Source organism: Phaenicophaeus curvirostris, chromosome 17 (genome assembly GCF_032191515.1).
Source record: "Phaenicophaeus curvirostris isolate KB17595 chromosome 17, BPBGC_Pcur_1.0, whole genome shotgun sequence".
Lineage (NCBI taxonomy): Eukaryota > Metazoa > Chordata > Aves > Cuculiformes > Cuculidae > Phaenicophaeus > Phaenicophaeus curvirostris.
In genome coordinates, this window is record NC_091408.1 from 5,721,069 (window position 1) to 5,745,017 (window position 23,949).

At 60.7% G+C, this 23,949-nt stretch overlaps 3 protein-coding genes across 3 annotated transcripts; 2 read left to right on the forward strand and 1 right to left on the reverse strand.

Annotated features, from left to right (window-relative positions):
• The first annotated feature begins 20 nt into the window (after positions 1-20).
• On the forward strand, positions 21-3,933 carry NIPSNAP1 (nipsnap homolog 1). The gene is made up of 10 exons (XM_069870789.1): positions 21-97; positions 2,013-2,140; positions 2,268-2,313; positions 2,548-2,642; positions 2,771-2,841; positions 2,934-3,074; positions 3,225-3,256; positions 3,366-3,460; positions 3,540-3,623; positions 3,738-3,933. Exons 1-10 carry the CDS (start codon positions 36-38, stop codon positions 3,800-3,802), a joined length of 819 nt encoding a protein of 272 aa, XP_069726890.1. The 5' UTR covers positions 21-35; the 3' UTR covers positions 3,803-3,933.
• Positions 3,934-5,389: 1,456 nt separating this feature from the next.
• On the forward strand, positions 5,390-14,729 carry THOC5 (THO complex subunit 5). The gene is made up of 19 exons (XM_069870884.1): positions 5,390-5,554; positions 6,142-6,285; positions 6,863-6,976; positions 7,220-7,317; positions 7,853-7,999; positions 8,227-8,341; positions 8,772-8,904; positions 9,817-9,894; positions 10,251-10,291; positions 11,103-11,202; positions 11,644-11,752; positions 12,080-12,181; positions 12,407-12,503; positions 12,801-12,915; positions 13,426-13,529; positions 13,611-13,698; positions 13,832-13,947; positions 14,136-14,326; positions 14,520-14,729. The coding sequence occupies exons 1-19, from the start codon at positions 5,459-5,461 to the stop codon at positions 14,581-14,583; spliced, it is 2,052 nt and encodes a 683-aa protein (XP_069726985.1). The 5' UTR covers positions 5,390-5,458; the 3' UTR covers positions 14,584-14,729.
• A 1,002-nt stretch (positions 14,730-15,731) lies between these two features.
• Positions 15,732-21,427, reverse strand: NEFH (neurofilament heavy chain). The gene is given in 5 exon segments (XM_069871012.1): positions 15,732-17,816; positions 18,176-18,300; positions 18,935-19,134; positions 20,611-21,264; positions 21,267-21,427. Coding segments are annotated over 5 exon segments (2,718 nt in total). The 5' UTR covers positions 21,391-21,427; the 3' UTR covers positions 15,732-16,201.
• Positions 21,428-23,949: the final 2,522 nt, after the last annotated feature.

A 23,949-nucleotide genomic window follows, 5' to 3' on the forward strand; every position in this document is an offset into this window, starting at 1 on the left:
GTGTCCCTTCAAGCCCCGCCCCCTTGCGGGGAAAGATGGCGGCGGCTCGCGCGTGCGGGAGCGCGGGGCTGCGCCTGCTGCGGGTGGGCGGAGCGCGGTGAGCGGGGCGGGACACCGGGACCCCACATCCACATCCACCCCCACCCCCCCGAGCTCTGCATCCCCCCCTGCACCTCGCATGCCCCCTCTGCAGCTCCATCCTCGAGCCCCGCATCCCCCTTCCCTGCACCCCACATCCTCCCCGAGCCCTGCATCCCCCTTCCCTGCACCCCGCATCCCCCCGCGAGCCCCGCATCCCCCTTTCCTACACCCCACATCCTCCCCGAGCCCCGCATCCCCCTTCCCTACACCCCACATCCCCCTTCCCTGCACCCCACATCCTCCCCAAACCCCACATCCCCCTTTCCTGCACCCCATATCCCCCCGCGAGCCCCGTGTCCCCCTTCCCTGCACCCCACATCCTCCCCGAGCCCTGCATCCCCCTTCCCTGCACCCCACATTCCCCCTCCCTGCACCCCACATCCTCCCCAAGCCCCGCATCCCCCTTCCCTGCACCCCACATTCCCCTTCCCTGCACCCCACATCCCCCCGAGAGCCCCGCATCCCCCTTCCCTGCACACCACCTCCCCCCTCGAGCCCCGGCATTCCCCTTCCCTGCACCCCACATCCTCCCCGAGCCCCACATCCCCCTTCCCTGCAACCCACATCCCCCCGCGAGCCCTGCACCCCCCTTCCCTACACCCCACATTCCCCTTCCCTGCACCCTACATCCTCCCCGAGCCCCGCATCCCCCAGCCTCTGCCCCATATCACCTCCCTGCACCCCTCATCCCCCTCTCCCTGCGCCTTGCATCCCCCTCTTCCCGATCCCGAATCCCGCCCCTGCACCCCACATTCCCCAGGCAATGCATCCCCCCGCTCCAAATCCTGCCTGCCCCCAGCCTCTGCCCCACATACCCTCCCTGTACCCCTCATCCCCCCCCAAGCCTTGCATTCCCCCATTTTGGAGCCCCCCACCCCCCCCAAAGGGACCTGCACCCCCTCAGTCCCCAGTTTAACCCCCGCCTGGCCCCGCGCCGGCCCCGCTGTTAATGCCTCACCGAGCGGGCAAAGGTCTTTCCCAGGCCCTCACTGTCCCCCCCCGGGCGGGTCTGGAGCTGAGCCTGGGGCCTGGGGGTTGGGAAGGGGGTCCCTGGGGTCCAAACCCTCCTGGAGCTGGGGATGGGGGGAGTTAGGGGCTGGGAGGCTGCGTTGGGTGATGGCTGGGGGGCTCCCCCCCAAAAGGCCTGGCTCCAGCCAAGGCAGCGTGTGCCCAAATCCCCTCTGGATCCGTGGTTGGGGGGGGTTGCAGCCCTCGGCATCAACCTCAAACCCCTCGTGGGCCCAAAACCCTCCAGAGCTGGGGGTTGAGGAGCTGATGGGGGGGCTGCCCCACTTTTCCCCTCAGCACCAGCCCTGAGGCCTGGCTCCCATCAGGGCAGTGTGGGCCCCAAACCCTTTCCAGGCTGGTTGGGGGGCTGGTTTATGGGGCTGCCCCCTATATCCTGAGTTCTAAATCCTACGGTGTGAGCCAAACCTCCTCCGGAACTGATGGGGGGGAGAGGCAGGAGCTGGTTGGGGGTCCAGGCGCTGTTTGGAGGGCTTCTGCCTTACCCCCAGCCGCAAACCTTGGCTTTGGTCAGGACAGCACAGTCCAAATCCTTTCCAGCGCTGGAAATGAGCAGAGTAGGGACTGTTTGGCGGTTCAGACACTTTTTTGGGGGTTGCCCCCAGCCTCAAACCCTGGCTCTGGTCAGGACAGCGCAGCCCACACCCCCTCCAGAGCCAGGGACGGGGAGCGCTGCCACCTTCGCTTCCCCCTGCACCCCCTGGATCTGGCGCTGGGCGCTGCAGCTCCCTGCCCCAAGATGAACTGGATCGAACCCCGTGAGGCCCCCACCTCGGGACGGACGCTGCTCCCCAGATCCGGAGCCGGGATGGAGCACGGCGAGGGGCTGACGCGCTGTCCCACAGGGGCTACGCCCGGGATGCCGAGGGCAGCTGGCTCCGCTCCCTCTTTGTGCACAAAGTGGATCCCCGCAAGGACGCCCACTCCAACCTCCTCTCCAAGAAGGAAACCAGCAACCTCTACAAGATCCAGTGTGAGTGGGCCCGACAGAGGAGGGGTGAAGGCAGATGGGATGCACCCTGCCCTGCTGACCCCCCCCACCCTCGCTTGTGGGGACCCCCCAGTTCCTGCCCTGCAGCCCCTCTCGCCTCTCCCTGCAGTTCATAACGTGAAGCCTGAGTGCCTGGATGCCTACAACCGCTTGACGTGAGCCCCGCCGCGCATCGGGTGGCCCAGCCGGATCCGTGCCCTTGCTCCCTGCCTCAGTTTCCCTTTTTGTGAAATGCACCCGTTCCCCAAGGGTGGTCCGTGTCCTGTTAGGGCAGATCTTTCCATTTCCAGACCCCCTTGTGCTGGGCTGGGAGGGCAATTAGGGATCACAGGAGCATTCTAGGGTGACTGCTCCCCCCCAGATGCCTTCCCTGTGCCTCCCCCCCACAGAGAGGAGGTGCTCCCCAAGCTCCACTCGGATGCTGACTACCCCTGCGACTTGGTGGGCAACTGGAACACATGGTACGGCGAGCAGGACCAGGCAGGTGAGGGTGGGCAGCAGCTCCAGATGCCAGAGGGGCTTGGAGCAAAGGTGAAGAGCTCGGGAGTTGCTGGGTGGGTTTTCGGGGCGTTGCGCCCCCTCCCCAGCCCCCTCCCCACCCTCTCCTCCCAGTGCACCTCTGGCGCTTTTCGGGCGGGTACCCGGCGCTCACGGACTGCATGAACAAGCTCAAACAGAACCAGGTACCACTGGGACAGGGGGGGAGCCCCTCTGAGCTCTGCCACCCAGCCTGGATCGCGGTCCCCCGCACCCCAAAACCTCCGGCTGCTCCCAGGAGTACCTGGATTTCCGCAAGGAGAGAAGCCGGATGCTGCTGTCCCGCAGGAACCAGTTGCTCCTGGAGTTCAGCTTTTGGAATGAGCCCCTGCCCCGCCAAGGACCCAACATCTACGAGCTGAGGACCTACAAGCTGAAGGTGGGTGGCTGTCGAGTCAATGTCCTGCTGGGATGGGAGTCCTGCTTGGTGTTTTGGGGGGGCAACCCCCCCAAATTGGTCTCTCCTCCATGGTGGGACTCGAAGCATGGAGCTGGATGCTCACTCTGGTTTTTCCTCCTCTTTTTCCAGCCTGGGACCATGATTGAATGGGGAAACAACTGGTAAGTGATGGTTTTGCCAGCATGGAGGGAGCCGACATGGGAAAAGGCTCTCGTGGAGCAGCGGAGGTCCCCTCAGGCAGCCCCCCAAGTTTCTCTGGGTGCATTCCAGGGCTCGGGCCATCAAGTACCGTCAGGAGAACCAGGAGGCAGTGGGCGGGTTCTTCTCCCAGATCGGGGAGCTCTACGTCGTGCACCACCTCTGGGGTAAGGGGGTCCTAGGGGTCCCCCCACTCTGGGGGCTGGAATGTGGGGCTCTAGGTGCCACCCCGTCCCCTCCTTGCAGCCTACAGGGACCTGCAGTCCCGGGAGGAGACAAGGAACGCAGCCTGGAGGAAGCGGGGCTGGGATGAGAACGTCTACTACACGGGTGAGTGGGACCCCCTGTCCACTTTGGGGACCCCCTTATCCTTATCGGGGACCCCCTGCCCTCACTGGGTCCCTCCCCAGGGACTCCCCTCACCCATCTCGCTTCCTTTTCCAGTCCCGCTGATTCGGACGATGGAATCTCGGATCATGATCCCTCTCAAGATCTCGCCCCTGCAGTGAAGGGGGCGGGTTGGGGGGTGCCTGGTGCCCCCAGCTCCCGGTTCTCCTTCCCCCCCTGCCCCCCGATTTGGGGTGCACTGCAGGGGGATGAGAGCAGGGAGGCGGAGGGGGGAGCCCCCGATCCTGCGGCGGAGCCCCAGTGCAGCGGGGGACGATGCTCTCTGCGGGGGGGGGAAGAGGTAGTATGGGAGCGCTTAATTATTGCTAATGAGCCCAGTGGGGGCCTTTCCTGCTGGGAACCTGTCCGGCTACGGGACAACGCTAATTAAATATTTACTATGCTAATGATTGCCTTGTTTGGGGGAAAAGGGGGGGTCTGGGGTGCTCATCCCCCCAGCATGGGGAGCAGCCCCCCAAGCTGGTGTCACCCACGGGGACACCCTGTTCCATGCTGTGTGTGCCTCCAAAGACTCCTGCACTACATGGGTGCTCTCCCCCGCACCCAACAGCCCCCCCCAAACCATGGGTGCATTGAAAGCCCCACACACACACTGTGGGTGCCCCCTATGCCTTAAGACCCCACCCCCAAAGGCCCCCATGTATGGGTGCCGCCCCCTGCACCCAATGACCCTCACAACCCGATGCCCTCCAGCACTGTCAGAGCGTCTAACCCCAGTATGGATCCCCCCGTGTGCTGTTCGGGACCCCCCCCAGCTGCACCAGCAGCCCCCCCACCCGCGAGCTGCCCCCCAGCTCCTCCAAGGCTGCGCCCCCCGCCGCCCCCCGGGTTTGTGAATGGGGCGCTGTGGGAACGGGGCGTCGCATGAATGGGCCGCTGACCCCGCCCCCTGTCCGCGCGCTGCGGAGCAGGGGAGGGGGAAGTCCGCCAGGGGGCGCTCTAGGCGACGGCCGCGCTCGCTGCTCCTGTGACGTCACTTCCGGGAGACGCCGGAGCGGGTGGCGCGGTAAGCGAGGCGCTGGGAGGCGCCGTTCCCGGTGTGGAGGGCGCTGGGGGTCCCCAGTCCCGGGGGGAGGGGGCTGGGGGAAGCTTTGTGTCCCAAGTCCCTGTGTGGGGGGTGCTGTGGGTCCCCAATCCCGGTATGGGGGGTGCTGTGGTCTCCAGCCCCGGCGGGGGATGTGGGGGGGTGGGGCTGTGGGTTCCAAGTCCCTGTGTGGTGGGGGCTATAGGTCCCCAGTCCCGGTGTGGTGGGGGCTGTGAGGGGCAGAGGGACCTGGTCCTGGTGTAGCGAGGGTCTCGAGTGGCTGTGGATGGGGGAGAGGACCCGGTCCCGGTGTGAATTGGTTTGGGGGGAGTGCGTAGGCCTTGATCCCAGCGTGGTGGGGGCTGTGGGGCTGTGAAGGGGTGGAGGCCCCAGTCCTGATGTGATTGGGTTTGGAAGGGGCTGTGGAAGCTCTGTTCTCAGATGTGGGATGGGCTCTGAGGGAACCGAGGAGGGGAAGAGGCCCTGTTCCCAGTGTGTTGGGAGGCTGGGTGGGCTGCAGTCCTGGTGTGGTAGGGTTGTTGGGAGGTGAGAGCTGGGAGAAGGGAAGCTGGGATGGAGAAGGCCTGGAGCGGGTTGGGTTGGTGGGCAGAGGGCACAGGACTCGCTGGCTGGGAGGCTGCGTAGTCCATGGCCAGTGGCTGAATCAAGCCTGGGTTTGTCTCTATCCCAGGCAGCTTTGCTCTTTCTCCCCCAGTGCCAGGCTGGCAACACCATGTCGTCGGACTCCAGCAAGAAGAGGAAGCCCAAAGTGATCCGCACGGATGGGGGTCCACAGGAGGGCAAGCGGGGCAAGGCCGATGGTGACCAGGTGCTCGTGTGCTGCTGCTTCCCAATAAGCTGTTCTCACCCCTCTCTTTGCTGGCCTTTTCTCCCATTCAGGAGGTTCTGGGACACTTTCCCCAGAACTGAGTCACCTCCCAGTGCCTCTGAAAGTCCCGCTCTGGATTTCTGAGCCTGCTAGTGTCTCATTTAGGAAAGAGAGCACTCAACTGAGTTCCTTCTCTGGAGACACAGGGAGAGTGAGCAAAGGGCTAGATTTGCTGCTTGCCTTCAAACACTCGCATGAGCAGCAGCACAACTTGGAGCCAGCCAGAGTGGGGATAAGGATCAAAGTGATCATCTTCCTGGGTTATTGTATGCAAATAGGGTGGATAGGTTTAAAATTTTGATGTCTATATAAACACAGCCTGGAATTCCCATGCACTTTAATGCCTGGTGGTGTTTGTGCCTGGGAGTGATGAGTCCTCTCCCATCTGTAGAGTTTTTTTGAGCTTGGAATTAACAGAGCCTGGAATTGGGACCCAGGAGGTTGTTTCCCAGCCCTCTTTTTCTAGAAGGTGGAAGGGAGGAGCATTAAAGGGAAGGAGCTGTAGAAGGTGCTTTCCGCTGTTGCAGGACGCTCGGTACTACAGCGAGGAGAGCGAGGTGGATCTCCGTGACCCCATCAGAGACTATGAGCTCTACAGAGAGACGTGTCAGGAACTCCAGAGGCTGATGGCTGAAATCCAGGAGCTGAAGAGCAGGGGCGTCAAGGACAACGTAAGGAGTAGCTTCGGTGCTTGATTTAACGTGTTCTGTTCTTTGAAGTTTTCACTAAATCTGAGAGAAACGGGAGCAGGAGCTGCTCTGTTCTCTGGGGAGAGTCAGGAAAACGGAACAGTCTCCCTTAAAGTAGAATATAATATAGGGAGGTGTTGGTCTTGACTGAGCTGATGCTGTGGAGATTGAGTTCTTCTCACGCGAGTCTGAGCTTCTGATGGGCCAGGGGCTCCTGGGGAGGAACTGAGTCCCAGCTGACTGCTGAAGGCTTGCGCTGTGACCACCCGCACTGTCCTCTGCACAGCAGGGTGGGTGCTTTGGGCTCAAACACTTCTGTTCCCACTGCTGAGGAGAATCACCAGAGCGAGCTCAGGACCCTCCCAGGTGATTTCCTGTGGGTGGCCTATGCATCTGTGCACCTGGAGGCTCCTTTGGAAGTCCTGGTGATGTTAATCACGGCTCCTTAGTGAAGCGTGAGCCCACTTTGTGACAGGACTCACAGGAAGTGCTTGCAGCAAAGGGGCTTTGTTGTGCCAGTCGTTTCTCCTGCTTTAAATGCCTCTCTCCTGCCTCCCAGGCTGCAGAGATAGACGAGCGGCGGATTCAGAGCTGCGTCCACTTCATGACACTGAAGAAGCTTAACCGGTTGGCTCACATTCGGCTGAAGAAAGGGAGAGATCAAACCCACGAGGTACAGTGGGAATGGGGTGGCAAACACAGGTCAGAGCAGAATCAGCCTGATGTTACAATCGCTTGGTTTCCCAGTCTTGGAAAATGTCTTTTTTTCCAAAACAATAATCATTTCATGCCCTAAACCCTGCTGTCCCTGTCTGGTTTGGTGAGGGGGTGTGGTAGTGGCTCTGGTGGGATGTGCTTGCTGGAAGGAAGGTGATGGAGCTTCACCCCTTACTCTGTCTGTGTGTCCGTGTTTCAGGCAAAGCAGAAGGTCGATGCCTATCACCTACAGCTCCAGAACTTGCTCTACGAGGTGATGCATCTGCAGAAAGAAATCACCAAGTGCCTGGAGTTCAAGTGAGTGTGGCCAGGAAGGAGAGGACATGATGGTGGGTCTGAGACAGGGTGGAGGCATCTCCTGCCGCATGGCCTGAGCCTGCTGTGGGAGGAGAGCAAGCGCTCCAGATGCCACCGCGCAGGAGAGGTGGAGTGTCCTGGAGTTCCAGTGCTGGGATGCAGCAAAAAAGGATTGCGGAGGAGGAGGGAAGGTGCCATACATGTGTAACTGAAAGATACGACCATGCTGGTCTTCTTAAGGACTCTCTGGCCTCTGTATATCATGAGTTTTGTTCTGTCGTGCCCATTGCGTTGGCAGTGCTCTGAGCTGCTGCCGGGAGTGCTGTAGTTAAACTGAGGCGTCAAATGGCCTTTTGGAAGGTGTCTGTGAAAGATCTTTCTCCTGCTCCAATTTAGCTCACTGATGCTGTGATGTTTGTAGCAGAATGAAGCTGGTTCACAGGGCACTATTGGCATTGACAGCTTTTCTATGAGACATGCTGGAGTTCAGCCCTGCCGCTGCGTTTCCTGCCCTTCCACAATCTGATCTTTGCAGGTCAAAGCATGAGGAAATCGAGCTCGTGAGCCTGGAGGAGTTTTATAAGGAGGCTCCTCCTGAGATCAGCCGGCCTGCAGTCACTCTGTCTGAGCCCCACCAGCAGACCCTGGCCCGCCTCGACTGGGAGCTGGAGCAGCGCAAGAGGTGGGTGTGTGGCGGTGTGTTCCATGTCCACCTGCTGCAGTCCCTCCAGACTTTTTGCCTCCTCTTGCCCTTGGGGTTAAGAGCTCTTTGTTTGTCACAATTTCTGTGCTCTCCTGGTTCCTGTAGTGACTTCTGTCAGGTGGGAAGGGCTGGGGCCCGTGGCCCAGGTGTAGCCCAGTGGGCTTTGTAGCTGGGATGTGGGGCAGTGACCGAATTCCTATCCCTAGGCTGGCAGAGAAGTACAAGGAATGCCTGACCAGCAAGGAGAAAATCCTGAAGGAGATTGAGGTGAAGAAGGAGTATCTAAGCAGCCTCCAACCTCGCCTCAACAGCATCATGCAGGTACGTGAGCTCTGCAGTTCTGCTTTGGAGAGATTTCTCTCCCAATCAGGGTGGACGAGGGATGGATCTGCCCGGTGCCAAGACTCCTCCCGAGTCTCTTTGTTTATGCGGCAATTCCTGCAGAACTGCAGATGGAGGAGTCATTAAATGGGCCTTTCCCTGGAGAAAGACACGCAGTTCCAGCCCCTTGTGATTGCCTTGGGATGGAAGAACATGAGAAGGAACTGGGTTATTTTCAGACCCAAACATTTTCCAGCACCAGAGAGCTGCCAGTCCTTCCCTGCGAGCTCACGGTGCCTGTGCTTAACCCCGCCCTGCAGCTGCAGCACTGGTTTCCAGTCTCCTGCTTACCAGCCTGGAGTGAAGGAAGGGTGAGGAAGGTGAACTGCTCTGTTTCCAGTGATGAAGGCTTGCTTTCTCATTCCTCCAGGCCTCCCTGCCTGTCCAGGAGTACCTCTTCATGCCTTTTGACCAGGCACACAAGCAGTACGAGACAGCCCGTCACCTCCCGCCACCTCTCTACGTTCTCTTCGTTCAAGCCAGTGCCTACGGTCAGGCCTGTGGTGAGCACTGAGGGGGAGTGACACAGCGAGGGGCTGTGACCAGCCAGGGCTGGGGAACAACGCTCCTCACGTGGCCAGATGTCACTTGCAGCACTGCTTTGGGGACATTTGGGGAGGTCCTTTTCATCCTGTCTGCTCTGCTGCTGGATTCTGCTGAGTCCAGAGCAGCGGGTGGCCTCAGGGCCAGCACAATGAGGCAGCAGCATTTGAAACCTTGTTTGCTCAGCTCCCTCGGTGGAAGAACTGCTTGGGAAGCCGATTTCCCACCTCTGCCCTCACTCCTCAAGGTCAGCAGGAATGTCCCTGCAGTGTGAGCCAGCTGGGTGCTGACGCGGCCTCCCAGGAGCTGTCACCCCGTGAGGTGGGGACATTGTTGTGCCATCCATGGGTGGTGGTGACTCTGGAGTCACCTCTTCCCATCCTCACAGCTCATCTGGAGGCCTTCATCCCCTGAGGCAGCTCCTAGTGCCCTAGAGTTGTTTAGGTTGGGAAAGACCTTTAAGATCAAGTTTAACCTTTAACCTCACACCGCCAAGACACCAATAATCCGTGCCCCTAAACACCGCATCTACACAGTTTTTAAATTCCTCTGAGGATGGAGACTCCACCAGCCTGTTCCAGTGTTTGACAGCCCTTCCAGTGAAGAATTTTTTCCCAATATCCAATATAAACCTTCTCAGGCGCAACTTGAGGCCATTTCCTCTTGTCCTATCACTTATTCTTTGGGAGAAGAGCCCAGCACCCACCTCACCTCACCACAACCTCCTTTCCAGGAGCTGCAGACAGCAATGAGTTCTCCCCTCAGCCTCTTCCAGGCTAAACTGCAGCTGTGAAGTGGGACGGAAATGCTTCTAACTGCCTTTCCCATACAGAAGCAAGGTTCAAGGCTTAGTTTTCCTGTCTTCTCCATAGATAAGAAGCTTGTGGTGGCCATTGAAGGGAGTGTAGAGGAAGCCAAAGCCCTGTACAAGCCACCTGAGGACTCACAGGGTGAGTTGGGCTGGTGTTGCCACCAGCAGGCTGCCTGACGCTGTGCTGCGGGCAGAGGGGTCGGGCAGGTGCTGAAATGGCACAGTGCCTGGTGCCTGTGCTGTGGCTGAAGTCCCTGGCCACTGGTCCCCTCTGTCCCCAAATCCCCCTTCCTGAATGACACTCACGGCCCGTCTCCGTTGGAGTGAGCCCTGATACTGGGGACGTGTGTGTCTGCATCCTGCTGGGGCCCTGCTTTTGGGGGGACGGTGGTATGGGGGGAGCTATTGTCTTGCAGAAAAGGCTGGTGGTCCTGCTGGGTGTGGGAAGCTGCTGAGCCCCAGGTGGTCCTTGCTTATGCCCTTCTCTTTGTGCAGATGATGAAAGTGATTCTGACGCAGAGGAGGAGCAGACAACGGTAAACGTCCCCTTCTGGGTCCTCTCCCAGCATCATATCATGGGCAAACTGTTCTGCGCTTGCAAACTGGGAGGTGTTGGGGAAACTGGGCCCTGTGTACTCTTGGGGGTGTGTGTGTGTAGATGCGCTGACACAAAATCTAGCTGGTTCTTGGGAAGGCAGAGAGGAGCCATTCCTAGTTTCTGTCCCGAATGCAGCAGAAGCAGTGTACAAATCCACTGTGCTCGTGTCCCATCCAGCAGCAGCGGCTGCCTCGCAGCTCTCCGGCTGGAGCTGCTCTACTTTGTATAAATAGCCTGTGGGCAGGGAGGCTGGTGTCCAGTGGGGAGGGATGCGTAACTGTGCTCCCTTGGAGCAGCGTTTAGGACCTGCAGGTTGTACCTTCCTGCTGGGTGCAGGAGAGAGGCTGTAGGTGCTGGCTGCCCCCAGCATCGAAGCCCGAGGGAGGTTTGTGCCACCGCCTCCCACCACCCAGCAGCAGCGCCTCAGGTTTCAGTGTGGGAAAAGGCCTCGGCTTCTGACTCTTGCAGTGGGTAAGCGTTTGGGGCCAGCAGGTCCTTGGCATCATCTCACAGAGGTGGGGATGCGCCTGGGAGCTAAAGGAAGGACGGGAATTGGTATTGCTTTGTCGTCACCCTGCAGCAGGGCAAGGGTTTTGTGCCTCCCTCCCACCCCAGGGCCACTCTGTGTCCACGGTGCTGGTGGACTGGGGAGCTAGACTAGAAGGAAAGAGCAGTGGGAGAGGAGGGGAGGCTGTGGGTTGCTAAGGAGCAGAAGGAGAAAGGTCTGACAGCTCTTTCACCTTTTCCAGAAGCGGCGCAGACCCACCCTGGGTGTGCAGCTGGATGACAAGCGCAAGGAAATGCTGAAGCGGCACCCCTTGTCTGTCACCATCGACCTGAAATGCAAGGGTAAGTGGGGTCTGGCAGCCCTTGGTGGGGAGCACAGAGGGATGTGTGACAGCAGGTCAGCAGCAGCTTGGGGTCCCTGGAGAGAGCTGCAGGTGCAGAGAGGCTTTGCTGTCCCAGGAGGGAGGATCGTGGCCTTTCAGGGTAGACTGAACAAGGTGGTTTTAGCAGTTCTGTTCTCTGGAGCTCCTCACGCCCACGTGGGTGGGCTTACCTTGCTCTGAAGCCCCCATGTGGCTGGGAGCTTTTCTCTTTTGTGGGATCTTGGGCCTTACAGATACAGCTTGACAAGTGCTGATGGGGTGGCATTAGAGGTTGCCAGTTATTCCCGATGTTGCCTTTCTGCTCTATTTGCTGTTGCCCTGGCAGAGGGGGCGCGTGCATCCCCCTCCGTAGAGGGCAGTGAGAGAGCAGGTGGCAGCGTTGCCCCTTCTCTTGGCACAGATGAGAACGTGCTTCACCTGACCTTCTACTACCTGATGAACCTCAACGTCATGACAGTGAAAGCCAAGGTGACCACCGCCGTTGAGATCACAACCGCCATCAGTGCTGGGTAAGTAGAGCCCCTTGGCAATGACCCCTCCGCTTGCCGTGAGTGCCCTGCCCTGGTGTCCTGCCGTGCTGTGTTCAGAGTGACCCGCTGGCAGGGTGATATATTTCCAAGACCAGCACGTGGTAGTAATACCCCTCAGCTTCTTTGCATTCAGGGAGGAGACAGAGCTCCTTTCGGAGCGGAATTAGGGGAAAGCCATTCTGGTTTTGAAACCAAACTTGTGGAGCTCATAATCTCCTCTTCTGGGCTTGGAGCCTGTTAGTAGCCACCCCAGAGAGACATGGAGCCCAGGCTGCTGCTGATTAATCTCCTTCATCCTCCTGCCAGCGATCTGCTCTCCCCAGACTCCCTCCTCAACTGCCTCTATCCTGGAGACCACGGGAGGAAAACACCCAACCCGGCCAACCAGTTCCAGTTTGATAAAGTGGGGTGAGTGTCCAGCTGGTTGGTGCCGTTTCCCTGCTTCTGGCGTGGCGTGTCCCTCCCCAGCTTGTCCAGAGGGCTCGGGAGCTGGGAAGTTGGCATCCTGTGCACATTGGGCATGGCTTGGGGTGCAGGAAAAGAAGTACCTGCCCTCTCCAGCTGGCTCGCAGGCCAGGCGGTTTGGCGACAAGGCAGGGAATGCTTCATAACCCTTTTTTGTTGTCCCCACAGCATCCAGACCTTGAGTGACTATGTGACAGAGCTGGGGCACCCCTACGTGTGGGTGCAGAAGCTGGGCGGCCTGCATTTCCCCAAGGATCAACCTCAGGCATGTCACGTCCCCTTCCCTCTTCACCAGAACATGGAGATGGGGTTTGGGAAGGCTTTGGAGACACTTGTGTTCTGTCCTGTCCTGTCCCCTCAGAGCTCCAGCTGGGACAGGCTCAGTTGGAAAGAATCTGTGCGGTGGGGCCACACCAAGGTGTTTTATCTCCCACGTGTGTCACTCTTAAGTGCTGTTTCAGGCACAGAGTAGTGACTCGAGCGTGTCGCTCCCCGTGGCTAGATGCGGGGGCTCAGAGAGTATAGGGGCCTGCATGGTGGTGACAGTCCCTCCTGCCCACAGCACACGGTCACTGCAGACAACTCGCTGAGTGCCAGCCACATGGAGCTCACAGTGAAGTTGCTGCGGACAAGGCTGCAGTCCCGCTTGGCTCTGCACAAGCAGTTTGCATCGCTCGGTGAGTGCCCTGCATAGTGCCTGGGAATGGGGCACAGAAGCAGTGTCCTCTTGCACAGAACTGACCAATGTCACTTTAATGGTGCCACGGATCTGCAGTGCCACCCTCGGCATTCCTAATCCTTCCCTCTGTCCTTGCTGGTGGTGGCCTGCGAGGCCGCAAGGGCTGTTTTGGGTGGGAGAGGGAGGCTGTGCCCCCTCTCAGTGCCCAGCACTTTAGGACTGGCTACCCCTGTGCCAGGAATCACTTTAGGCCGTGGTGGGAGGTGAACCACACACCCATGTTTGTCGTGCGCCTGTTGAACAGGCTGGGCAGGCGCTGCCAACACTGCAAGCTCCTGTGGGATCACAGCCAGGGCCTCCACTGCTCCTCTCTGGGCATCTGATGAAGGTATCAGAGGGATAAACGATGTCCCCTGGTCCCGGCTTTGGAGCATTCCCACCTGCAGGACAGTGACAGAGCTCTGTCCCCTGCCCTGCCCTGCTCAGGTGGCCTTGTCCTTGCTTTCAGAGCACGGCGTCGTGCCAGTTTCCAGCGAGTGCCAGCATCTCTTCCCTACCAAGATCGTCTCACGCCTGGTGAAGTGGACTGCCATTCCCTATGAAGATTATGCGGTATGGGCTGAGCACGAGGCCACATCCCTTCCAGCTCCCACGTGGCACCAGCAACTGCTCACTCCTCGTCTCTCCTTGCAGGAGCTGCCCTACACTAAAGACGTGATAGAGGCTGGCTTGGCTGAAGACACCCACCTCTACTACATGGCCCTGATAGAACGGGGAACAGGTAGGCACGTTTCCTTCTGCTGGTGGTTTCCCATTCCTACACCTGACATCTCTAGGGCGGCTTCTGGGGGTCTTGATGGGAAATCCCTCTGGTTGGAGGCCTGTGGGTAATGTTTCTTCCCTGCCCTGCTCAGCCAAGCTCCAGGCTGCTGTGGTCCTGAACCCTGGTTACTCTGCGCTGCCGCCTGTCTTCAGTCTGTGCCTGAACTGGAAAGGAGAGCGAAATGGCAGCAACGACGACAATATTCGGGTAACCTGGAGCAGTGGGAGAGGAGGCTGGAGAACTGCTAGCACCTGGGGGCTGTTCCCAGCGATTCTGTGTCCATAATAAGTGAGCTGTTGGGGCAAGTGGGTGGCCAGGCAGCTCAGGGCGGGCCCACGGGTCTTGAGAAGGCAAAGCAGAGACCTGAACCCATGCCCTACTAATCCCTCTGCCAGGCCATGGAGAGCGAGGTCAATGTCAACTACAAGGAGCTGTGGGGACCCAAACCGGGCTACCAGCTCCTCACCAACCAGCTGCAGCGCCTCTGCATGGTGCTGGATGTCTACCTGGAGACAGAGCCCCACGACCCCAGCGTGGAGGGACCCAAGGAGTTTCCCCAGGAGAAGATGTGTCTACGCCTAGTGAGGTGAGGAGCCAGGGGACCCTGGGGCAGTGAGGGTGCTTGGGGCATGCTGGTGGCACTGTTGTCCCCTTGCCTGACCCACTGCCAGACTTGCAGCCTCTCCTTCAGCTGCCTATGGGTTCTGACCCACAGAGCTGGGCAGGACCCCAAGACCGGCCTCGTTCTGTGGGGTCAGCCTCTCCCTCTTCTCTTCCAGGGGCCCCATGCGCCTGAAGCCTTTCAAGTTCAACTACCCCCAGGGCTTCTTCAGCCACCGATGAGCGCTCCTTGGGCATCACTCTGGCACAGGCCTCATCCTGGCTGTGGGGAGGAGCGTCCCCATCCCCCCATTTCAGTTTATTTTCCCAGATGGTGGGTTTCATTTGAAGATTTTTTTATCCAAAGGGATTAAATGCTGAACAGAGAACCAAGTGTGTGGGTCACCTGTCTGTGCAGAGGGCTGGGGGGACTGCAGAGTCTTAACTCTGGGCTCTGGTAGCCCTCTTGCTGCTGGTGTGTCCCCTCACTTGGGGTGTTGCCTGCCTCCTGCCCACCCTCCCTGCTGCAGGGCCTTGGGAGCTGCAGGGCCTTGGGACCGTGCAGCTGAGATGGCTAAAAATAGCTGCTTTCCAGAGCCTGCACTGCAGCCACAGCCTGTCCTTGCCTGCACTGGCTGACAGCCAGCTGACTCGGCACAAACCCTGCAGCAAGGGAGGGCCTTGCTGCTTCCCTGCACTTTGCGGGGGGAGCAGAGCCACGTCCTGTGAGAGGCAGGACCCATCAGCACCATGCAAAGGGTTAGAATGCTGTTTAGTGGCAGGGAACTGGGATGTGTCTCCTCTCTGGTGCTTCCCAGCTCCCCACAGAGGGTCCCAGGAAGGTGGTTGAGTCACCTTCCCTGGAGGTGTTTAAGGAACGGGTGGATGAGGTGCTGAGGGGCATGGGTTAGAATTTGATAGGAATGGTTGGACTCGATGATCCAGTGGGTCTCTTCCAACCTGGTGATTCTATCCTGCTGGCAGAGCTGGGCTCCATCCCCTTCCCAAGGTCATTTGTCCCTTCTGGCTGCCAGCCTTCCCCCTTCTGATTTCTGCCCTGGGAAGGCTGGCAGAGCCCCTCCACGCAGTCCCTGCCCTCAGCACGATGCTGCAGTGCCAGGCGCTGCTGCAGCACTCGGGTTAAACCAGGCTCCACTGCCCACTTGAGAGCCACACTTCAAAAAAAAAAACAGGAAGTAAAACACCGCTGAAATCCTGAGCAGGGGCAGCTGGCCCTGTTCCCAGCCCCTGTGCAGGCAGCCCCCGAGGACACAGAGTCCTTTGTGCCTGCCGTGGGGTGGGCTTTACTCCCAGGAAGGCAGCCAGGACTGCCTTTCATGCGTTCCCTCCCCATCCCTTCCTCCCCGACTCGGACAGGAGGCGAGCGGAGCCAGGGCGTCTCTGTAAGCACTTTATTTGGTTATTGCACAGTAAGCAAACGACAGTGGGCTGAGGTTCCTAGTGCACCGTGTGTCTGTGAGCATTCCTGCAGTGCCCAGCCTCTCCCGCTGCACCCTGGGTCAGGGAAAGACCTGGAAGACCCCACCAGCCCCCATCCCAAGCAGCTAGAGCTCTGCATTGCACTCGTCCATCGATTGCACATACATTAAATAAATGCACTTACTGGAGAAGGGTGGGTTGGTCCCCTGGGTCCCCTTCTCCTCGGTTATAATTCAAGTGTTTAAATGTGGCGCTCGGCGTACATCACGTTCTGCTAGGGAAGCTATCGGCCAAGCCCCCAGGGCAGGGCAGTGGGGGCTAAGTCTCTCACACAGACATATTGCTAAGGTAAAGCCCGGCCATTGGAGGGGAGCAGAGCAGCTCCTGCACCCAGAGGTGCTCTTCAGCTCCCACAACTTCCTCACTTCTTCCCCACAGCAGGCGCTGCCTCTGGGGCTTTGCCCTCCTTGCTGGAGGGAGCCTCTTTAGGGGCCTCGGCCTTGGGGGGCTCTTTACTGGCTTTGGGGTCATCTTTGGGCTTTGCTTTGTCTTTGGGCTCCTCCACCTTCTCCTTCTTGGGCTCTTCCACCTTCTCCTCAACTTTTGGCTTCTCAGCCTCCTTTACAGCCACTTTCCCAACCTCCTGCTGAGGTTTTGGTGGAGCCTCTTTCTCAGCCTTTCCTTCTTCTGCAGGTTTGGTGACCGGCTTGCTGGGCTCCTTCACCTGTGGGGCTGGAGGCTCTGTCACAGCAGCTGCCTTCTCTTTGGGCTTCTCCTCCACCTTGGCTGGGGCATCCTTCTTGGGAGCTTCCTCTTTCTTGCCTTCCTCAGCTTTGGGCTTGGAGGGAGCCGTTATCTCTTTAGGCTGCTCTTCCTTTGCAGGAGCTTTGGGCTCCTTTGGAGGGGAGGGTGTGGTCTCCTTGGCTGGGGCTGCTTCCTTCTGTGGAGACTTTGCCTCCTCCACAGGAGACTTAGCTTTCTCAGGGGACTTCACAGTTGGGGTCTTGGCCTCCTCCTTTGAGGGGCTTGGGGCTTTCTCAGGGGACTTCACTGCTGGGGTCTTGGCCTCCTCCTTTGAGGGGCTTGGGGCTTTCTCAGGGGACTTCACTGCTGGGGTCTTGGCCTCTTCTTTCGAGGGTGTTGGGGCTTTCTCAGGGGACTTCACCGCTGGGGTCTTGGCCTCCTCCTTTGAGGGGCTTGGGGCTTTCTCAGGGGACTTCACTGCTGGGGTCTTGGCCTCTTCTTTCGAGGGTGTTGGGGCTTTCTCAGGGGACTTCACTGCTGGACTTTTGGCCTCCTCCTTTGAGGGAGTTGGGGCTTTCTCAGGGGACTTCACCGCTGGGGTCTTGGCCTCATCTTTTGAGGGGGTTGTGGGTTTCTCTGGGGATTTGACAGATGGAGTTTTGACCTCCTCTTTCGAGGGAGGTGCAGGTTTCTCTGGAGACTTGACAGCTGGACTCTTGGCCTCCTCTTTTGAGGGGGTTGAGGGTTTCTCTGGAGACTTGACAGCTGGACTCCTGGCTTCCTCTTTTGACGGGGTTGAGGGCTTCTCTGGAGACTTGATAACCAGGGTCTTGGCCTCTTCTTTAGGGGCAGTTGGTGGCTTTTCAGGGGACTTGACTGTTGGGGTTTTGGCTTCTTCCTTTGAGGGGGTTGGTGGCTTTTCTGGGGACTTGACAGCTGGGCTCTTGGCCTGTTCCTTCGAGGGGGACTCTGGTTTTTCTGGGGACTTGGCCTCCTCTTCTTCACCCTCTGCTTCAGCTTTCTCCTCTTCCTGCTCCTCCTCTTCAGCTTTTTCCTCTTCAGCCTCTTTCTCAGCCTCATCCTCCTCTGTGACTTCCTCAGTTACCTGAATTTCCTCTGTCTGCTCCTCCACAATCACTGTCTCCTTCTCAGACTTCTCCACCACCTTGATCTTCTCCTCACTCTTCACCTTGATGTTGGTGGTGATGCTGGGAGCTTTGGGGGTCACCTCAGGGAAGGAGAGCATCCCAAGGCCAGACTCAATCCGATATTCTTCCCCTTCCAAGAGCTTCCTGCCAGGAAGAGACCAGAGCAGGACAGTCAGTGATTGCTTCTCACCTTCTCCCATGACCAGGAGCTGCCAGGCTCATCCTACAGCTCCATCTCCCTCCTTGCCCTGCTCTCAAGATGCTGGTTGACCCTCCTGCTCCCACACCCTGGGCTGTGCAGGTTTCCTCCATCTCCTCTGCAAGCTGCTTCTAGGACTGGGTCAACCAGCTAGATGTTGCCCACTATGGTCTTGGGGTGGAAGTGTCTCTTCCTCATGGAGAAGAGCCCAGGTCTTAGCGAGAGCCCTCAAGGAATGTCCCCAGAGCCACCAGCACAGGGGATTGGCTGAGACCCTCCCACCTTCCCCTTGCCCACCTCATACCTATAGGCAGCAATTTCAATGTCCAGGGCCATTTTGACATTGAGCAGATCCTGGTACTCGCGGAGCTGAGCTGCCATCTCCCACTTGGTGTTCCTCAGCTCGTTGTCAAGCTGCTGGATGGTTTCCTGTGGATGGGCAAAGCAACTGGTAACACGGCGTGGGGCAGCACTGGGGTCCCCTCACAGAGGGGTCTGCATCCTGCAGACACAGTGGGAAGGGACGCGTCCAGAGGCTGTTTCAGTGTGTCCAGTTCCCTTGGGGACACTGGCAGGAGCCCTGCACCACCTCAGACAAGAGCTGCACTGGGGCCACCTGAGCCCCCACCCCCTCCCTGAGCTCCTTACAGCACAGGAAAGCTGCAAGAACATTCCTAGGACCTGACTGAGTCTGATGAACACCAAGTTGCAGTCTGAGGCTGATGGGGATGAGCCATCACCCTGGGGACAGTGTTCCAGTCCAGAGCCACCAGCTTTAGGACATGAGACATGGTCAGGGTGTCTTTGGCAGCTCACAGCCAGGCAGAGGTGTGAGATGGCTCCACCATGGGTGAGGGACACAACAATCTGGATGCAGCCTCAGGCTCTGGGAACCTAATCAGCAGGAGCTGTGGAAGGCCAGCTCTAGACACCACCCTGAGTATTTACTGCTGGTCATCATTATCCCTGAAGCCAAAGTAGCAGCACAGCTCCTCCTCAGCAGCTGGGTGGTCCCTCCCCACCAAATGTCAGGGCTAGGATGCTGCCCACTGCACCATGTTACCTGATAGGACAGAACATCTGCATGATGGCGTTCCTCCGAGTCCTGCCTCTGCCTCTCCAGCGACTCCTGTGTCCCTTTGAGGGCTTCAAGCTCGGTGGTCTTGGCCTGGAGCTGGCGGCGGTACTCACAGATCTCCTCCTGGGCCAAGCGGATGGCATCCGTGTTCACTTTGGCAACCTCTGAGAGCTTGTCCAGCCTCACTGCAACAAGGGAAAGGAGAAGCTGCAGGGAAAGAGGCTGCAGCCTCCTCTCCTTGGGGAACCTCAAATCGTTTGAGACTGCACGTCCCCTGTGTGTGTCTTGTTTGCGGAGCCCACCCTGGTGGAGGCTCCCTGGGTGCTCTAGCTTCACCAGCCCTCATTTGTGAAGGTTTTCAGCCTCCACCCATGCTCGCTGTGCCGGAGAGGTGAAGACAGCTGGGCTGGGCAGATGTTTTCGCCGTTATGGACTTTTTTCCAGTGCCGACCCACGCTGCAGCCCCCCCGCTCAGCTCCTACCACAGCCCCTGGGACCCAACGAGCTGCCTGAGTGCCCCGCGTTGCCACGCCCTGCTTCCAGCCATCCTGGGGCGAGGCAGGGGGTTGCCGCAGTGCCTGGCGGCCACCCTAGGGGACAGGGAGGAGGGAATGGTGTGGCGAGGAGTGTGGGGGAGGATGGGACACGGAGCCCGTTGTTCCCGGTACCCTCGGCGAAGCCTCCGCACGCCCTATAGGGACGGCGCGCTCGCCGCTGTCCGTGGTGCTGAACCCCCCCAATAGCCTCAGCGGGTGCCGCTGTCCGCGGTGCTGAACCCCGAGGGCGCACAGCACGCCCAGGGGTGGGGGGTGTTGGCGAGCCCCGGGGAGCGGGGGGGGGGGTTACCGACTTCTCCCCGTTACTCCTCGGTACCGTAGTGCCCCACCCAACAGCTCAGCAAGGACACTCCCTGCTCCACCCGCCCCACGTCAGGGATGCGGCACCCCGCGCTGTAAACCCCTCCCTGCACTGCACCGCAAACACTGCTGGCCTGGCTCCAGCAGGGAGGGGCTGGTAGGACACTCCGCAGAATTAGGGGGGGTGTCCTGGCACCCCGAAATCTTGCAGAATGCCGGGGTAGTGACCATACTACCCCCCTCAAAACACACTGCAGGGTGGGGCACTTACCAGTGCGCCTACAGACACTGGGGAGCCGGTGATAAGGCTGGAGTTACCATAATATAGTGGATATCTAGGTGGGGGTCCGTGCATCCCCCGGGTTGGGGGTACCCTAACACCTTCCTAGAGAGGTGCCCAGGGAGGTGGTTGAGTCCCCTTCCCTGGATGTGTTTAAGGGACGGGTGGACGAGGTGCTGAGGGGCATGGTTTAGTGTTTGATAGGAATGACTGGACTCGATGATCTGGTGGGTCTCTTCCAACCAGGTTATTCTATGATTCTAGGTGGATATCTCGGAGCAGTCCCTGCACTACACCTCTACGGGGTTACCCTAACATTCTCTTAGGTTACTGGATATATAGGTGGGTCCCTGCAGCATCTCTGGCAAGGGCACAACGGACACCCTCCCGGAGAACAGCATGAATGGGAGTTCCTGCAACCCCCGGGGGTGGCTGCGCTAACACCACCCCAACCCCCTTCCCTGTAGCGCTGCCTCGTGGTGTCCCCCAGCCCCAGGGAAAGGAAAACGCGGGGAGGGACTCACCTCGGAACCACTCCTCGGCCTGCAGCGTGCTGCGAGCCGCCGTGCCCTCCAGCTGGGCGCGCAGGTCGCGGAGCGCGTCGGTGACCCCGGGGCGCAGGGCCGGGGGTTGCTCGGCGAAGCTCTCCGCTCGGGCTCCCCGCAGCAGCGCTCCCACCTCCGCCCGGTGCTGCTTCTTGAGCAGCTCGGCCTCCTCCCGCAGCGCCCGGGCTCGCTCCTCCAGGGGTCCCCGCGCCCTCTCCTCCTGCGCCGAGCGCTGGGCGAGCCCCCGAGCGGCGGCCTCCAGCTCCCCGCGCTGCCGAGCCTCCTCCTCCAGCCTCCCCCGCAGCGCGGCCACGTCCTCGGCCAGGCGGGCCCTCTCCAGCCTCAGCTGCCCCTTCTCGGCCCCGAGCCGCAGCACCGTGCCCCGCATATCGCGCAGCTCCCGGGCGTACAGCTCCCCCATGGCCGAGCGCCCCGCCTGCTGCTGCCGCAGCGCCTCCGCCTCGGCCGCCAGCGCCCGGTTCTGCTGCTCCAGCGCCCGCACCCGCTCGATGTAACCGGCGAAACGATCGTTCAGCACCTGCAGCAGCTCCTTCTCGTTCCGCACCCGCGGTTCCCCGTTCAGCGAGTCCAGGCTCTCGGTAGACGAAGCGGCCGCGCTGCCGCCGCCCCCCGAGCCCGGCCCGCCGGGACCGACCACGAGTAGAACCCGCTGGAGGCGGCGGAGCGCGGGGCGGCGCGGGAGGGGTCCTTGCGGAGCCCCCCCGGGGGCCCCAGCAGCGTCTCCAGCACCAGGCTCATGGTGACCCCCCAAACCCGGCTGCGGCACCGGCCCCGCCGCCCGCTTTATAGGGGCTCGGGGAGGCCGCTCCGCCCCCGCCGCGGGGAGGGGAACCGGCCCCGGCACCGCCTCGGGGAGGGGAACCGGGACCGCAGCCCCGCCGGGTGGGGGGACGGGGACATGGGCCGGAGGGAGAGGGGACACCCCCCCCCCAGCAATAGAACCAGGACCCGCAGGAGAAGGGGGATCATCTTGAAAGGAGCGAGCATCCAGGGAAAGGAGAGAGGACCCCCCCCCAGCAATAGAACCAGGACCCGCAGGAGAAGGGGGATCATCTTGAAAGGAGCGAGCATCCAGGGAAAGGAGAGAGGACCCCCCCCCAGCAATAGAACCAGGACCCGCAGGAGAAAGGGGATCATCTCGAAGGGAGCGAGCATCCAGGGAAAGGAGAGAGGATGCGGGGAAGGGAGCGGGGACCCCCAGGGAGGAGGGCAGGGACACCCCAGAGGAGAGGAAGAGCCTCGTGAGGGGAGTGGTGAATCCTGAAAAGGCAGTAGGGAACCCCAAGATGCCAGGGAACCCTGGGAGTGGAGTCTGGACCCTAGGAGGATAGAGGGACCCCAGGAAAGAAGTGGGGACCCCCGAGGAGAGAACAGGGACCCAGGAGAGGGAGTAGGAAACCTAGGAAGGAGAGCGAGGATCCCTTAGAAGGGAGTGGGGTCCCCCGGGAAGGGAGCAGGGACCCCTAGGTAATGATTGGGACCCCTAGGAAGAGATTGGGACCCCTGAGGAAAGGGAGATTCCTGGGGGGAGAACGAGAATCCCCTGGAAGGGGGTTGGACCTGTGGGAAGGGAGCGAGGATTCCTCTAAGGAAAGAACTCTCCCCGCGAGAAGACCTCTGGGAAGGAGATGAGCACCACCCTGGGAGAAAAGAGGGGACCCTGAGAGGAGGGGGAAAATCCCTGGGAGGAGTGCGGTGAACCCCAGGGAGGGAGCAGGGAACTCTGAGAGGAGAAGGGGGGGGGTCTCTGGGGAATGCAGCCAGGACCTCCAGGAGGAGAGGGGAACCCCTGAAACGGAGCCAAGACCCTAAAGCTCTCCAAGAGGAGAGTAAGAACGCCGGGAAGCGAGCGGGGAGCCCCGGGAGGGGCACAGCACCCAGACCTCCCGTCTTTGGGACCCCCAGGATCCCGCGATGCCCGCCCCGCAGGGTCTGGGGGCTCCGGGCGGGAGGGGGGCCCGGCTCAGCCAATCCAAACGCGAGCGGCTCCCTCCCGGCCAATCAGCGCTCGCGGCCGGCCGGGCCATTCATTAACCCAGGGGCAGCGGCCAATCAGCGCAGCGGAAGCCCAGCCAGTCAGCGCGCGGCTCAGCCAATCAGCGGCCGCGTACGGACTCGCAGCTAATCCAAGCTCAGATGTATCGAGCTCCTCCATTGGTCGCTCCCGCGTAGGGGGCGGGGCCTCCACGAGGGGGCGACCCTCCGGCTGGATGTGACCCCGCCTCCCCCGCCCCAGCCAATCACCGCCCGCTCCCCGCGAAAGCCCCGCCCCCCCCCCCCCGCTTTGGCCCCGCCCCCGGAAGCGCTGCGGCGCTCACTTCCGCGGGGCTGGTGGCGGCGGCGGCAGGTACGGGCCGGGCCTGGGCCGCGGGGCTGGGGACAGCGCGGCCCTCCCCGTACCTGGGGCGGGGGCTGGGGGCAGGCTCGGCTGTGCCCTTCTTTTTCTCCCGGTCCGTGGGACTGGGCCCTTCCCGCCCCCACGAGCCTCCATCTCCCATCCTGTCCCCGTGAGCCCCACCGCCCCTGTGGGTCCTGGTTCCCTCATCCCACCTCGCGTGGGTCTCATTCTGGCTCCCCCCTCCCCGCCCCTCCGCCGTGAACTTCAGTCTCTTCTCCGCTCCCATCTTCTCTCCCGTCCCCCTGGCTCCAGGTCTGGATCCCTCTTCCCCTCCTCGTGAGCCTCAGTCACCCCTTGGCCTTCCCTCTTCCCACTGCCCCCGTGGGTCTGGGCCTGGCTCCCTCTTCCCACCCCTGTGAGCCTCAGTTTCCGTCCCCGCGGGCCCTGGCCTGGCCACCCCCATCCTCACCCACCCCTGTGGGCCTGGGCACTGCCCGCCCCGCCAGGCACTGTCCTGCCAGGACCCTGTAGGAGTCGGTCACTCCAATTCCTCTTCTCTTTCCCCTCTCCCCCAATCCTGAAGCTGCAGCCCTAGTGGGTGCTAGCCTGGGATCCCCCGTTTCCTCCCCAGCCCTCCTGGCTGGGGGCTCGGGGTCAGCTCCGCTGCTGCTCCCCTGTGCTAGTTCTGCCCCCTGGTAGAGCCTGGGGCCTCGTGTCCTCACCAGCAGGCAGCTTCCAGGCCTGGCCCATCTATAACAGGCATGGTTGGTGCAGCCCTGCATCCTTGCACGGTAGATCCTGGATCCCACGGAAGGCAGACAGAGCTGGCAGGACACTGGGCCTGGCTGGCGGGCTGCGGAAAAGGGGACCCACTCCCCCTCGCCTTTCGTGGAAGGAGTGGATGCTGGGCTGGGGGGGTGTCATGGCGGGGCTGGAGCGGCTCGCAGTGTGGCTTTGGG

What these genes read in the sequence shown, in the direction of transcription:
- NIPSNAP1 (XM_069870789.1), top strand. Translation starts at nt 36, where the DNA reads ATGGCGGCGGCTCGCGCGTGCGGGAGCGCGGGGCTGCGCCTGCTGCGG. An exon ending in CTGCGGGTGGGCGGAGCGCG is followed by an intron (nt 98 to 2,012) that starts GTGAGCGGGGCG and finishes GCTGTCCCACAG; the next exon opens with GGGCTACGCCCGGGATGCCG. An exon ending in GATGCCTACAACCGCTTGAC is followed by an intron (nt 2,314 to 2,547) that starts GTGAGCCCCGCC and finishes TCCCCCCCACAG; the next exon opens with AGAGGAGGTGCTCCCCAAGC.
- THOC5 (XM_069870884.1), top strand. Translation starts at nt 5,459, where the DNA reads ATGTCGTCGGACTCCAGCAAGAAGAGGAAGCCCAAAGTGATCCGCACG. An exon ending in ACCAAGTGCCTGGAGTTCAA is followed by an intron (nt 7,318 to 7,852) that starts GTGAGTGTGGCC and finishes TGATCTTTGCAG; the next exon opens with GTCAAAGCATGAGGAAATCG. An exon ending in TCCCCAAGGATCAACCTCAG is followed by an intron (nt 12,504 to 12,800) that starts GCATGTCACGTC and finishes TCCTGCCCACAG; the next exon opens with CACACGGTCACTGCAGACAA.